The sequence below is a fragment of the Notechis scutatus genome, chromosome Z (genome assembly GCF_049901735.1).
Source record: "Notechis scutatus isolate UNSWTSFEM ecotype Mainland chromosome Z, rNotScu1.2, whole genome shotgun sequence".
Classification (NCBI taxonomy): Eukaryota; Metazoa; Chordata; class Lepidosauria; order Squamata; family Elapidae; genus Notechis; species Notechis scutatus.
In genome coordinates, this window is record NC_142025.1 from 97,486,365 (window position 1) to 97,499,341 (window position 12,977).

At 38.0% G+C, this 12,977-nt stretch overlaps 1 protein-coding gene across 2 annotated transcripts in view; it reads left to right on the plus strand.

The window, feature by feature from the left end:
- The window catches only part of KPNB1 (karyopherin subunit beta 1), a 49,673-nt gene continuing 36,696 nt past the window's right edge, over nt 1–12,977 (plus strand). The window contains exons 1-5 of one of the 2 annotated variants that reach the window (XM_026669805.2): nt 1–582; nt 1,992–2,050; nt 7,567–7,749; nt 8,054–8,254; nt 8,990–9,142. In XM_026669805.2, the coding sequence (XP_026525590.1) occupies nt 543–582; nt 1,992–2,050; nt 7,567–7,749; nt 8,054–8,254; nt 8,990–9,142 (636 nt within the window). In that variant the 5' untranslated portion in view covers nt 1–542. The remainder of the gene's footprint in view (nt 583–1,991; nt 2,051–7,566; nt 7,750–8,053; nt 8,255–8,989; nt 9,143–12,977) is intronic. The other variant, XM_087947873.1, reaches the window with a different exon arrangement.

Below are 12,977 nucleotides of genomic sequence, written 5' to 3' on the forward strand. Positions count from 1 at the left end.
GCCTTGGCAAGAATTGGCTTGCGTGCGCACGCTGCATACGCACGAACGTTACGTGCCTGAAGGCAGACTTAAGGCCTGGCAGGCCTGCCCAGTTAATCGGCCAGAAAGCAGGGCAATGAATTAGCGTCCCTAACAGGGTGGCTGCGGGAAGGCACGTTGATTTGTGTTTTAATTTCCTCCCTCCCCCGCTTGTCTGAGTCGCACTCGCTGGAAAGCTTCATTTTAGGTCGTTTAGAGAGAGAGAGAGAGAGCGAGAGAGCGCGCGCTTTCTCCTCCCCTCTTCCTTTTTTCTCCCCTCCTTCCGCCGCCAGAAGGAGTTGTGTATGAGGAGGGGGAGGGGAAGTTGTAGGGGAGACTCCAGTCGCTTCCGCCGGGGGTGCGGCCGCCCCGCAGCTGAGGGAGAAGTGAAGAGCGCGCGAAGGGAGACCGACCGGCCGACTGAGCGGGCAGGCGGAGGGCGCAGCGGCGGCGATCACCGACTCCGATCCTTTTCCCTTTCCCCCTTTCCTTCCTAGCTTCACCTCACCGCCGCCGCCAACACCATGGAGCTCATTACGATTTTGGAGAAGACGGTTTCCCCAGGTAAAGGAGAAAGAAACTCCTACAGCCCCCCTTTCCCCGCTTCCCTTGTTTCTAGATGTGCTGCAGAGGGAGGAACGGGTAGGATTGAAAACATCTCCCCTCTTCAAGAGGGGGGGGGGGATTGGGGGCAGGGAAGGGCATCTAGGCATAGCGTATATGTGGCTGTGGGGAAGGCGTTAGCCGTTGTTTGAAGGGAGGAAATGGTTTAAGGGAGAAGGTGTGGGAAAAGGGGTAAAGGAGGAAGCAGCTACCCTCCCTTTGAGGATTCGGGGCCGTTGGAAGAGTCGGCTTCCGTCTCTGGCCTTGGGGATAAAAGAAAAAGGCTTGCTTTGGGCCCCGTGGTTGGAGGGAAAAGGAGGGGCAAGCGTGAATTTTATCATTTGTGCGATGGGGGGGGGGATTGCGAATCCCCTAGTTAGACTGGCTCGGACACATACACACACACACACATACATATTAGTAGGGTCAGAACACGAGGGTAATGGTGCACGTGTATGGAAGAAGGTAGCTTTGGACGCAAGTTAATGAATTCGCTGAATGGTATAGGAGGAAAGGGTCTTGAGGGTGGGAATGAGAGTGCTTTGCGTGGCATATGGGTTAAGGGTGGGGTGGGGATTCCTTAGCATATGACTGTGGGGTAAGTCTTCTCGTCCGAGAGCGGCTGCTTAGATGCGCTGGGGAACATGGGGAGACGGAAGCTGCCGGGAGAATAGGCGATGGCCTCACCTCGGGTCAACCGTAATACCAATGCCCCCATGAGGTTTAAGGTAGGGTGGCACTGAAAGCCGCGTCCGCAATGAGGTTGAGGCCCGATATTTATCTGTTAGTTCAGGTCCGGTGTAGGCCAAAATCTCTGGGCCGAGATCGGCTATGATAATTGGGAGAGTTGTGACAATGGGGCTAGAGACGGACTGGTGTTTTTTAAAAAAACCTCTAATGCATTTCTCCCCGAAATCTTTAAAAAGGCATTCCTTGTGAATAAGTTTTTAATTTTTATTTAGCATACAGCATCTATAGAAGTCATGCGATCATTAATACTCAACATGAATAAAACATCATACAAACAAAATTATTAGCTGTGGAGGAGTGAGGTTACGGTTATACTGTACTTGTAACGTTCCCTAAGAGGCGTTTCTCATTTGAACCCCAACTTCTGTACGGTACTGATTGATGGAAAATGAAGTTTGAGTAGAAAGAACCATGATGCGTCCGGGACCTCTGTCTTTGGTGGGGGCTCCGAGAGGTGTTGAAAACCTTCATATTCAGAATGCAGTGAAAATGCAGAAAGAAGAGCGATTGCTGGAAAAAAGCGAGGGGATCCGGGTGCTACTGTTGGGTTGAAATTGAGCTTTAGGGTCCCCACTGACACTCCTAGATGCATTTTTCTCCCCCCCAACCATCTTCTGCAGACTGCACCGAGCTTGAAGCGGCTCAGAAGTTCCTGGAGCAGGCAGCCATCGAGAACCTGGTAAGGAAAAACGCAAGAGTTGAACTGAGTTTGGGTGGGGTTTGCGAAAGTGGAATATTTTCCCTGTGTAAAAAGACACAGATCAGAGCAGGCCGAGCCGCCTTAGAGGGGCGCAGCCTAACCGTAGGCTTTTTCTTCTCTCTCTCTCTCTCGCGGGTGTGGGGGGAGGCAAGCATGAAGCAGCCAATGGCAAAGCTCTCGAGAGTCGCGCCATCCAATCATAAACGCGATCCTGACCCGCGGGAGGGAAAAGGAAGGGGAGGGCAGCTTGGACCTACCGCGCTGCATGCATGGAGGGAAAGTGAGGGGGAGGGTGGTTAGATTAGGCCTGCGGGGCCGGCCATGTGGGGAAGCCGGCGTGTATCGTCAGCTAAGGGAGTGCGCAGGAGGTTGTCTTGAAAGAGCCGTTGAGCTCATAATCAGGCCTACTAGGTTTCGTTTTTTTCTTCTTCCCTAGTCTAAAGATTCTCTTGTTCTGCCTGCGGATCGTCCCCCATTTTCTATACTTTTCCTGCTCTTCCATTTTTGTTCATTTCCTCGTGTTTTTGTAGTGTTTTTCATAGATGTGAATATTTTTTTTACCAGGCGTTTTGCTAGACTCACACAATTATTTGTTATTTAGTTTGAAAACAGACTTGACCTGTTTCAGTCTCTGAATACAGATTATTATAATACAGATTATTTGTGAAATACCTCATTCATCCCTATTTTGGAAAGGATTGATTCAGAGCAATATTAGTAGCCAAATGAAAGTACTAAGCATTTCACCCATTAGTTGATAAAAGTACCAGAATAATGTATTATAAGTCTAGTCCTGAACAGTGAATTAAGTCTAATTCACAATTTATAAGGAAGCTATTTAGGTAACTATTACATTTACTGAATCACAATTAAGATATATTCATTGTAAAGCCTTAAACGAGAATAGGAATAAAAATTAAGTGTAATTGATTATGATACTGAGCCTTTGCAGTTGATAATTAAAAAAGAAAGAAGTAGAAGATAATAAAATAGTGTAGTATCAAAACTATTGGGGATGAATTTTTTGCATGGCATTCATCCAAAGAGAATAAGAGAAAGGCAGCATGCTCTGTCTTGAAGTTATTTGTAAAAATAATAAAGGTGGTATACAAATAAACAAATATCCTATGAAAGTATTCCAGAATTTTTGTGTAGGTTTTTAGGGAAAAAAACAATCATACTATATAAAAGTGTTAATATTAATTATTGCATTAGCAATGAAAGTAATAAGCTGTTCAGTAATAAATGTACAATTGTCATAGATTTACTTATTGCAGTGCCGAGAAAGTGTAACCCTAACCCTTTAAAAATTAGTTGATTTGCAATTTTAGTGTTAAGAAAAAGAAAATGTTCTAAGTACCTGTATAAAACTAAGACATCAATTGCTGATAATATATGTACTCTGCCAACATTGCCAATGAAATAAAATAAATTTAGTAAACAAGCCTCAATCTTATAGTCTGAAAACTTATCTCTAGAATATGTGATCAGTTAAAAATCAACTACTGAACAATTTTCTACACAACAACTCTATGAAGTGAATTGGGCTGAGAGTGACTGGTTCAAGTTTACACAGCAGGCTTTCATGCTAAGGCAGTGCTAGAACTAACAAACTCCCATTTTTTATCCTGGTGGCTTAACCACCAGACCAAGCTGTCTCAGTATTATTCATACTATTCGCTGGTTGATAGGCAGGGTTCTTTTTACAGTTAGATTGTTGTGTTTCAGAGAGTCTGTATCAAATAACTAAATTGTATTGGTGATAATGTTACTAGCCAAATGTGAAATTAATTTTTACTATGTGAAATATATCCTTCTTTGTGAAAATCACACATTTTAAATAATGTGAATTATCAACAAAGATACACTTCTCAGGTTGTTCAGAAAGATGCAAAACATCCATAGATTCTTAAGGTGCTGGCATCAAATTTTGAAAAAGAGATCAACTTTGTATTCAGTCCACCTTTTAAAAGAAAATGTATCCCTTTAAAAGAAAATGCATATATTTATAGTAGCTCTTCAAAATATATTGGGAGCAATTAATGGGCCTAGGCCAGGTAGGATTCTTTGTGGCTAAACTGAGATTTGAAAATTTAATTTCCATGGTTCAGTTCCAATAACTGTGCAAAGTATCTGTTTTTTTTCTTCAAACTTATGCCCTCTAGAAGTCCTAGACAACAGTTCCTATTTCTGGCCAGCAGGGTCAAACTCTTTCTGTGAGGCCTAAAAAAATAAACATATTTGAATATATGTTTTCAAATGACATCCTCAATTAAGAATCAGCCTTGATCAGAAAACAGAAAAACTATATTGATTGATATTGTAATGTCTTGGATTAGAGATTATTTTATAATAAATATGAATTTAAGATAGACTGGGGTTATAAAGATTTCTGGAGAACAATATTTTGTAAAGTAAACGCTGAAATATTGATTAAGTGTTCCACTATTATGCTTATCCTATTTTTTCATTACATTGTGTCTTGAGATGAATAATCATGTATGAGATTCATAGAAAAGAATAGGGAACAGATAAACATTTATTTCACCCCTTTCTTTGGTAGATATTAATTTCAGAATGTGCTTTGACTTGTTAAGGTGCAATTCTCACTTTTGTTCCTTGGTAGCAGAACAGTTTTGAAATAAAACTGTGAAAAAGTGCTATAACACTTATTTACTCTCTGCATAACAGACTGCTAAATTAAGGTTTGGGATCTTGACAAGTTGCTTACTCTTCATGGCTTGTTACTTATCTTCGTAAGAAAAAGATAAACTTCACAATTACATTCCTTGTCTTTTAATCCAGAGATTATATCCATGTTAAAAAAAATCAAATTTACAAAATACATTATGATTGGATAGGAAAACAGTGCAGGAATTATAAAATGAAATCTGCTACCTCTATGCTGTAAAAGGTTTAAAGTGCACCCTGATTAACTTATTTTATTATTTCATTTTATTTATATTGCTGCCTATTTGCCCATGGCGACTCAAGGCAGCTTACACAATGTAAAATCATATTTAAAACAAAAAATAAAAATAAAAACAATAAGTAACAAAAAGAAATAAATTAGTAAAGTACAATAGAACAAAATTTGGAAAAACAAAAACAAAAACCAACTCCCACCCCCCACCCCGACGACAGCGGACACATTAGCCATTTTATGGGTTCTATCCCTCTCTGGGTTCCCCAGGCCTGCTGGCAAAAGCGGGTCTTCAGTGCCTTTCGGAATAGTATTAATGAGGGGGCCATTCTAATCTCTGGGGGAATGATGTTCCAGGGAGATGGAGCCACTACAGAGAAGGCCTTTCTTCTAGGTTCCACCAGGTGTATCTCCCTCAGGGTTGGGACATGCAGCATTCCCTGCCTCCGCTCTAATGGATCGGGTAGATGTCACTGGCAAGAGATGTTTCCTGAGATAACATGGACCCAAGCCATGAACGACTTTAAAGGTGACAACCAGCACCTTGAATTGCACCCGGAAGCAAATTGGCAACCAATGCAGCTCCTGCAGGAAAGATGATACATGTGCACACCGGAGTCTGCATAAAACCATGCGGGCTGCTGCATTTTGTACCAACTCGAGCTTCCGGATGCTCTTCAAGGGCGGCCCCATGTCGAGCGCGTTGCAATAATCAAGACGGGAAGTGACCAGGGCATGAGTGACTGTGAGTAGGGACCACTGATCCAGGAAAGGGTGTAACTGTTGCACAACCCGCAGTTGCGCAAAGGCCCTCCTGGCCATGACCGCCACCTGCTCTTCGAACAGGAGTCGTGAGTCCAGGAAAACTCCTAGATTACTTAATTACCACATACATATTTTTATATTTTTCTGTACAATTTTTCTGTTTTCCATGCTTTTTATTTCAATTCATTGATCAGCATGGGAAGAAAGAAGAGATAATGGTCCTGCAATTAGCATGATCTAAATAGTATCTTACTATTTGTCCAAGGTTTATCCTTGGGGTATGCTATAGGGGAAGATAAAAGGACAAGATGTAAGAAGAAGAATATGGATTTTATTAAATAGTATGAAGAAAGTGATCTGATTGAAATGAAGTTGATAATAGTCATAACATGTTTTGGAAGGAAGGACTGGTTATATTTAATTATTTGTGAATAAGCCCTGGGAAAAGAATGTTGTGTTGGGAAAAGCTAGAAAAATGGTTAAACATTTTCACAAAATAATTTATTAAATCTGAGGAAAGACCCAAAGATACAGCAATAGAATTACTGCTTTATAACTTTTATTTGAAGCTTTAAAAATCCTGGCAAATCTGTTTCTTAAATATATCAATCTTTCAGAAAATAATGTTTCAAATTTAATGAAACGTTTATATCTTGCTGTACTTTCTATTTCCATCAAAAATTAATGGATATGTTTTAGGTATTATTTAATTATGTAATTCTTTTCTATATTTTATACTTCTTAACTGCTTTTAATATGATAATAAAACTTACTCCAAATTTAGTATCACTCTTATGTTTTCATCAAGCTTTCTACAACCATTGATAATAATATTTACTTGATGACCATCATAGCTTAGAAAAGAGGGATTTTAAATTTATTTTTTACTTTTAATATTGTAGCAAATTGCTTCTGGGGATATGTTGCTATATTTGGCTATATATTTTGAAAAGCAGTCCTATATTTTGTTTATTTCAGTACTGAAATATCATTTGATGATCATACTGATTTTCTTTATTGAGAACTCATTTTTGCACATGAATACTTCTCTTACGTAATTTGCTATAAAAATGGTATTAGTAATTTCTAGCCCTAAGATTTCCCATCTTTTATAACAGAGCAAAAATTTAAGTATCTTATTCCTCCTGCCCAGCAGTCAGATCGGTTACATATTTAATAGTCTTAGTTTGCTGCTAACCATGAACTTTAATAAAAACTCAGTATGCTGCTATGGTCTAAATTAATATACAACAATTGGATTTCAATACCATTATTACCAGTAAGTTAAAAACTCAGCCTTTTCTATATCCTATAATTGTATATCATTTTAAAGTTCAAATCTTTGAAAACAAATGCAGAATACCTTCAATTTAAAACAAAATTTAATTCTATACAAATGAATTTATATATTAATAAAAAGAGATGTATATATAAAAAAGATGTAGAGCAGTGGCTCCAATCTTTTGGGCACCCAGGATTGGTTCTATAGAGGGCATTTTTTTCTGTGGACTGGGTGGTTTCATATGCTGTCTGGATCCCATATGTGTGCGGGTAGAGTTTTGCTGACTTGTGTGGTCTCAGGGTTGGGGACCTCTGATGTAGAGGACAGAGTATTATAATAGAGACCTGTAAGTAGTATACAAACATAAGGAATTTAGTGTTGCCTGGTTACATGTGGATGAGATGTGCTACTTGGATCATTGAAAAATTGAAACATGTTTTGATTTAGATTGTCATAGTTTTATATGTCTGCACTGATCAAAAAGATATAACAAGTTTTGATTATTGAATTTTTTTTCGTTACCAGCCTACTTTCCTTGTGGAACTGTCCAGAGTGCTGGCAAATCCAGGAAACAGCCAAGTTGCAAGAGTTGCAGCTGGTTTACAGATCAAGAACTCTCTGACATCTAAAGATCCTGATGTAAAGGCACAACATCAACAGAGATGGCTTGCAATCGATGCCAATGCTCGCAGAGAAGTCAAAAATTATGTATGTTAAACCTTAGCATTTAAAATTTTATTTTGTAGTCCTTTTTTATCAGTATAAATGTTTTTAGTAGTAAAGCTACTACATATCTTTAGTTGAATACTGTTTCTTCAATTCACTATGCTCTTGTTTGTTCCCAAGTTGAGAAAAATATGTCTTACGACCTCTAATAAAAAGGCAGGGAGGCATGCTTTATTTTTGCTCAACTTTAAAAATGATACAGGAAAACAGCAGTCCATTGTTTAGTGCTAACAGTATTGCAGCTTTGTGATTTTGCCTACTGATGATGATCCTCTTATATTCACAGGTTTTGCAAACCTTGGGTACAGAAACCTACAGGCCGAGCTCAGCATCACAGTGCGTTGCTGGCATCGCCTGTGCAGAGATCCCTATGAATCAGTGGCCTGAACTTATTCCTCAGCTAGTAGCCAATGTTACAAATCAACTTAGCACAGAGCATATGAAAGAATCAACATTGGAAGCCATTGGCTATATTTGTCAGGATATTGTAAGTGTTTCTTTCAACATGTTTTTCAAATTATGCTATTTTTTCCTCTTGTGCTTATTATTAATTACCTACTCTCTGACTTAATTTTAATCAAAAGCTCATTCCTATGTTTTGTTAACTGAGTAAAGGTGTAGTGCACAATAAGTTTCTGAATATGTTTTAAATTTTTCTTACATTATTACAGCTTATTCCAAATTGTGCATTGTAGGCTTGAAAGATCAAGCCAACTGAAAATCCTAATATTTATTCTCTATAACTATGTAATCGTTTGAAGGAACAAAGCAGATTATTAAGTCTTGCAACTTTATGGACAAAACATGTGCAAACCAAGAAAAATAAAGCAACAGTTTTGTTGTCCAATTTTTCTATAATTTGTTTGTATTCTGTCTGTGATAGATGAAAATTAATTTCATTAATTGTGCAGCTACTTATGGGGCAGATTTAAAGATTCAGTGGGACATTGGCAGGTTCCATTTAGCTGCCTCTTTGCTGGAGGCTAGATCAGAGGATTCAATTTAAGTTAGCCCTATAATTCATCTTTTTGTGTCTGAATAAGGTGCAAATCTCCAGAAAGTAAAGTACTTGGTGACTAATGTGAAGTGTGGCCTCCATTCTAACTTGGAAATACCTGGGCATCTCAATTTAGACATCTCAATTTAGACAATATGGTATGTTATCGTTTTAGCTGGTTGTATAGCAATACAAGCATAGTTTACAATATTCTTTCTTTTTCAGGATCCAGAACAGCTTCAGGATAAATCCAATGAAATTTTGACTGCTATCATCCAGGGCATGAGGAAAGAAGAGCCAAGTAATAATGTGAAATTAGCGGCTACAAATGCACTCTTGAACTCTTTGGAATTCACCAAAGCAAACTTTGACAAAGAGGTAAGTGACCATGTTGGAGTATGATGAAAAAAGGGTTGAAAAGGATGCCAGTGAAATCCATGGTCTAGGATGAGCAACCATGCACCACTCTGAGTTCTGATGCATTCCTATTTTGACTGAGACTTGGATTTGTACATGTTTAGAACTTGTTTTGAAAAATTTATTCCTTTTACATTTATTCAAGCAACAACAGTAAATCAATTAAAGTGACATACACATAAACAGGCCTTAATGTGAATAAAAAAGGATTATGACAGCATAACCTGTATGCTTGTATGCTCTTGTTTGAAGATCAATTTAATATGTAGACAATTAAATTTTAAGGTTTATAGCAGGGATCCCCAACCTTTACGACGCCGCGGCCCGGTTCCGGCATCAGCTGGGCGCCGCGGCCCGGTACCGGCGTCAACTGGGCGCCGCCATCTTTTTATGACGAAAGGCGCTTCCGGTGACGTCACCGGAAGCGCTGTTTCGTCAAAAGATGGCAGCGCCAGCGCTTCCGGTGAGCTTTTTCGGCTAGAAATGGCTTTCTACCCAGAAAAGCTCACCGAAGGCAGCGCCGCCATCTTTTATGACGAAAGCGCTCCGGTGAGCTTTCTACCCAAAAAGCTCACCGGAAGCGCTTTTTACAAAAAGATGGCGGCGCCCAGCAACCAGCGGCCCGGTAAGGCTTGTTCCGTGGTTCGGCACGGGTCCGCGGACCGGCAGTTGGGGACCCCTGGTTTATAGAGTCAGCAGTTGGCTTCCTGGGTAATATTTCTTATACCAAGTATATATGTTTTTTTTTGAATCTTTGAATTTGATATTAATAATATATCAGTTCCTGCTTGTAATATGCATAGCCTATTCAATTGGCTTCATAGTTTTTTTCTAATTTCCATCCAACTATATTGTCCTTGTAAATCAGAATTTGCACAACTGTCCAATGAACAGTCTATGATAGTGAATCAGTATGTGTCAGATGTCATAAAATCAATGTGCATTATGAGAATAATTTTATGAGGATTCAGCTTCATTGTTTTCTCTGAAATTCTGATAACACTCTAGGTCTTTTTCTCTAATTAGAAGCAATACTTATAGGTTAATTTCTACTTGTTTACAAAAGGATGAAAGCATTCAAAAGTAAAATGAATACAACCATTTCTTTACCATTTATTTGGTAGTGTTAGACTTTTAAGATTTCCTTTTAAAGCAAGACCCAAACATTTTGCATTATCTAAAATTAAAATAGTAATGTTATGTTAGACAGTGTATTATTTGTAAAACTTCTGATATGTAACTAGTGCAGTCAGATTCTAATTTATAAATGAGAAGATAGTAAGATGTAAACTACTATAAGTCTCATAACTGATTGTGCTAAAGTCTGATGAAACATTGGTGATCTTTATAGAGTTTGTCTAACAATGGATACTTTTTTTGGCAACAAGGGTTTAATCTTGTGCTGTAAAATCATTTAGTTACACATACTAAATGCTATTTATGTTCCACAAGTAGCTTTTAGTAAATGTTTCAATTGATAATAACATTTCATGTTAATTCTATTATTTTATAAAGTAACCCTTACAGTTTAAGCCTGGAAGTTTTTTTTCTCTGCAGCAATTTTTAATTATATAAGGATTAATTAGAATTGCATACAAAATGAACTCATTTTGTCTAACTTAAAGCCATTTTTGCTCCCTCGCCTCTTAGCACGCTTCAGAGTTTTTCCAAGTGTGGCAATATGATTATTTCAGGCTGAAATGGTGGAGTTGGACAAGTAATGAAACAATTGGAAAATGGGGGAAAGGTGGAATATGATTCCCTGAAGAATAGGCATGATTGTAGAAATAAGGCACCAAAAATGCTGGGAAGCTGGTACAAACAGATCAACAGTAGACGAAGGGGAAACCCTGTGAGCTATGCTTATCAGCCTTATTCTACTTACCCCATGAAAACAAGCTAGAATTTCTTCAGGTTTTGTTTTACCAAAATCCAGAACAACTTAAATGTTTATTTTTGGTGGAAACAAACATAACTTTGTGCACATTTCTATTCAGTGAAATGCTCCATTTTCTGCCATAAGGTACATAATTTTATATCTGCTAAGTTTTTTGTTTCTTTATTATTCAACATAGGATAAAACAACAGTTAAGCACACTTTTTGTACTCAGAAGCTGATGTGCCTTTATAAACAAAACTGAAGCTATGGCTTTATTTCAAAGCTGCCATAAATAGCTTAATTGCAAACATACTACTTTGATTATTGGTTAGATGCTTTTTCCTAATACATATAATTGCACAGTGAATAATTTGACATTTAACAGTTCAGTAGCATAGCAACATAACTTTAATGTGTTAGGCAAAGTGCCTGAAAAGTTTAAGAAACAGAGTAGCAAAGTTTTATTTTAATTGGACTGTCTGTCCATAAGAACAACTCAGAAAGAGAAATGTTTGCTTAATGACCATGCATAATGCATACTTTTGCATTGGCATTCTGAAAAAGAAAATACAACACTTATAGACCAAATTATTAACTTTAAATTATGAACTTTAACTACTCTATAGAAACTTATTTAAAGACTGAAGAAAGCTCATCTTATATAGATAGACTTAACCACATTTTCAACAAAGAAACCGAGCATCCTAGATCAAGCAAAGTCCAAAAGCCCTAGAGAATTTCCAGATACCTAGAACTAAGATAAATTGATCATCAACAGGCACTTAAAATAACAATGTGCCAACAATATTGCAATCAAGGAATCATCAATTCAGACAAGCAAACTAATAGTAAACAACAGTCCAATAAAGGAACCACTAAGATATTTCTACCAACACTGCGAGAGCAAGCCACTAGTACATAAATCACTGATGACGTTATCTGGTTTGGTAATAAAATGTCTGCAAGAAAACAATCAAGCTCAGAGTGTACTAAGGTTCCCACATTTAGATACCATTTGCTTATTTGGGAGATACAGCCTCAACATCACCAGCTCTTTGCATCTTTAGACCTACTGATGACTAAATAGTATTAAAAATAGGGATAACAACCTAACATCTCTTCTTTCTTTTCTTTTCTTTTTTTTCTTCTTTTCTTCTGCTTTCTCTTGATTTTTTTTCTTCAATCAAAATAATAAAGATGTAGGTATTCTTAGTCAAAAAAGTCATTAAATCTGTTTAATGTGGAGAGTTATAATTTCTGGGGGGTTTATTAATCTGTCAGAAGCCTTCATCTTGAAATTAAAATACTTGGGACAATAGTGAATCTTCTCCGAAATAGCCATCTAGTCAGAATTGCCCTTGAGCAGCAAGTCACAAAGAAAATAAAAACAAAATTTTGGGATCTTCAGATCTTTTAGTTTGAACGATGACACCATTAAAGCCAACATCTTTAACACATTCTTCGGCTCAGTATTTGTAAACAGCAATGGATCATGCCCAGTATTTCCTAGTCGAACCACAGATAACTATAATGATCTAATACATATCGATTTTACAGAAGACAATGTTGAAAAAGCACTACGCAATCTAAAACCATCTCTATCTATTGGACCGGATGGAATATGTGCCTACTTCTTAAAAAAGCTATCCACTGCCATAGCCAAACCTCTAAGCATAATCTTTGAAAAATCTTTCAGGACCAGCTCCTTGCCTAACCTATGGTCACAAGCCGCGGTCATCCCCATCTTCAAAAAGGGAGACCCCAGCCTAGTTGAAAATTACAGACCAATCTCCTTATGCTGCGTCACCTGTAAAGTCATGGAATCAATTATTAACCAATCCATCATCCTCCACTTAGAGACTAACAACCTACTTTCCAATAAACAATTTGGTTTCAGAAAAAAACTATCCTGTAACC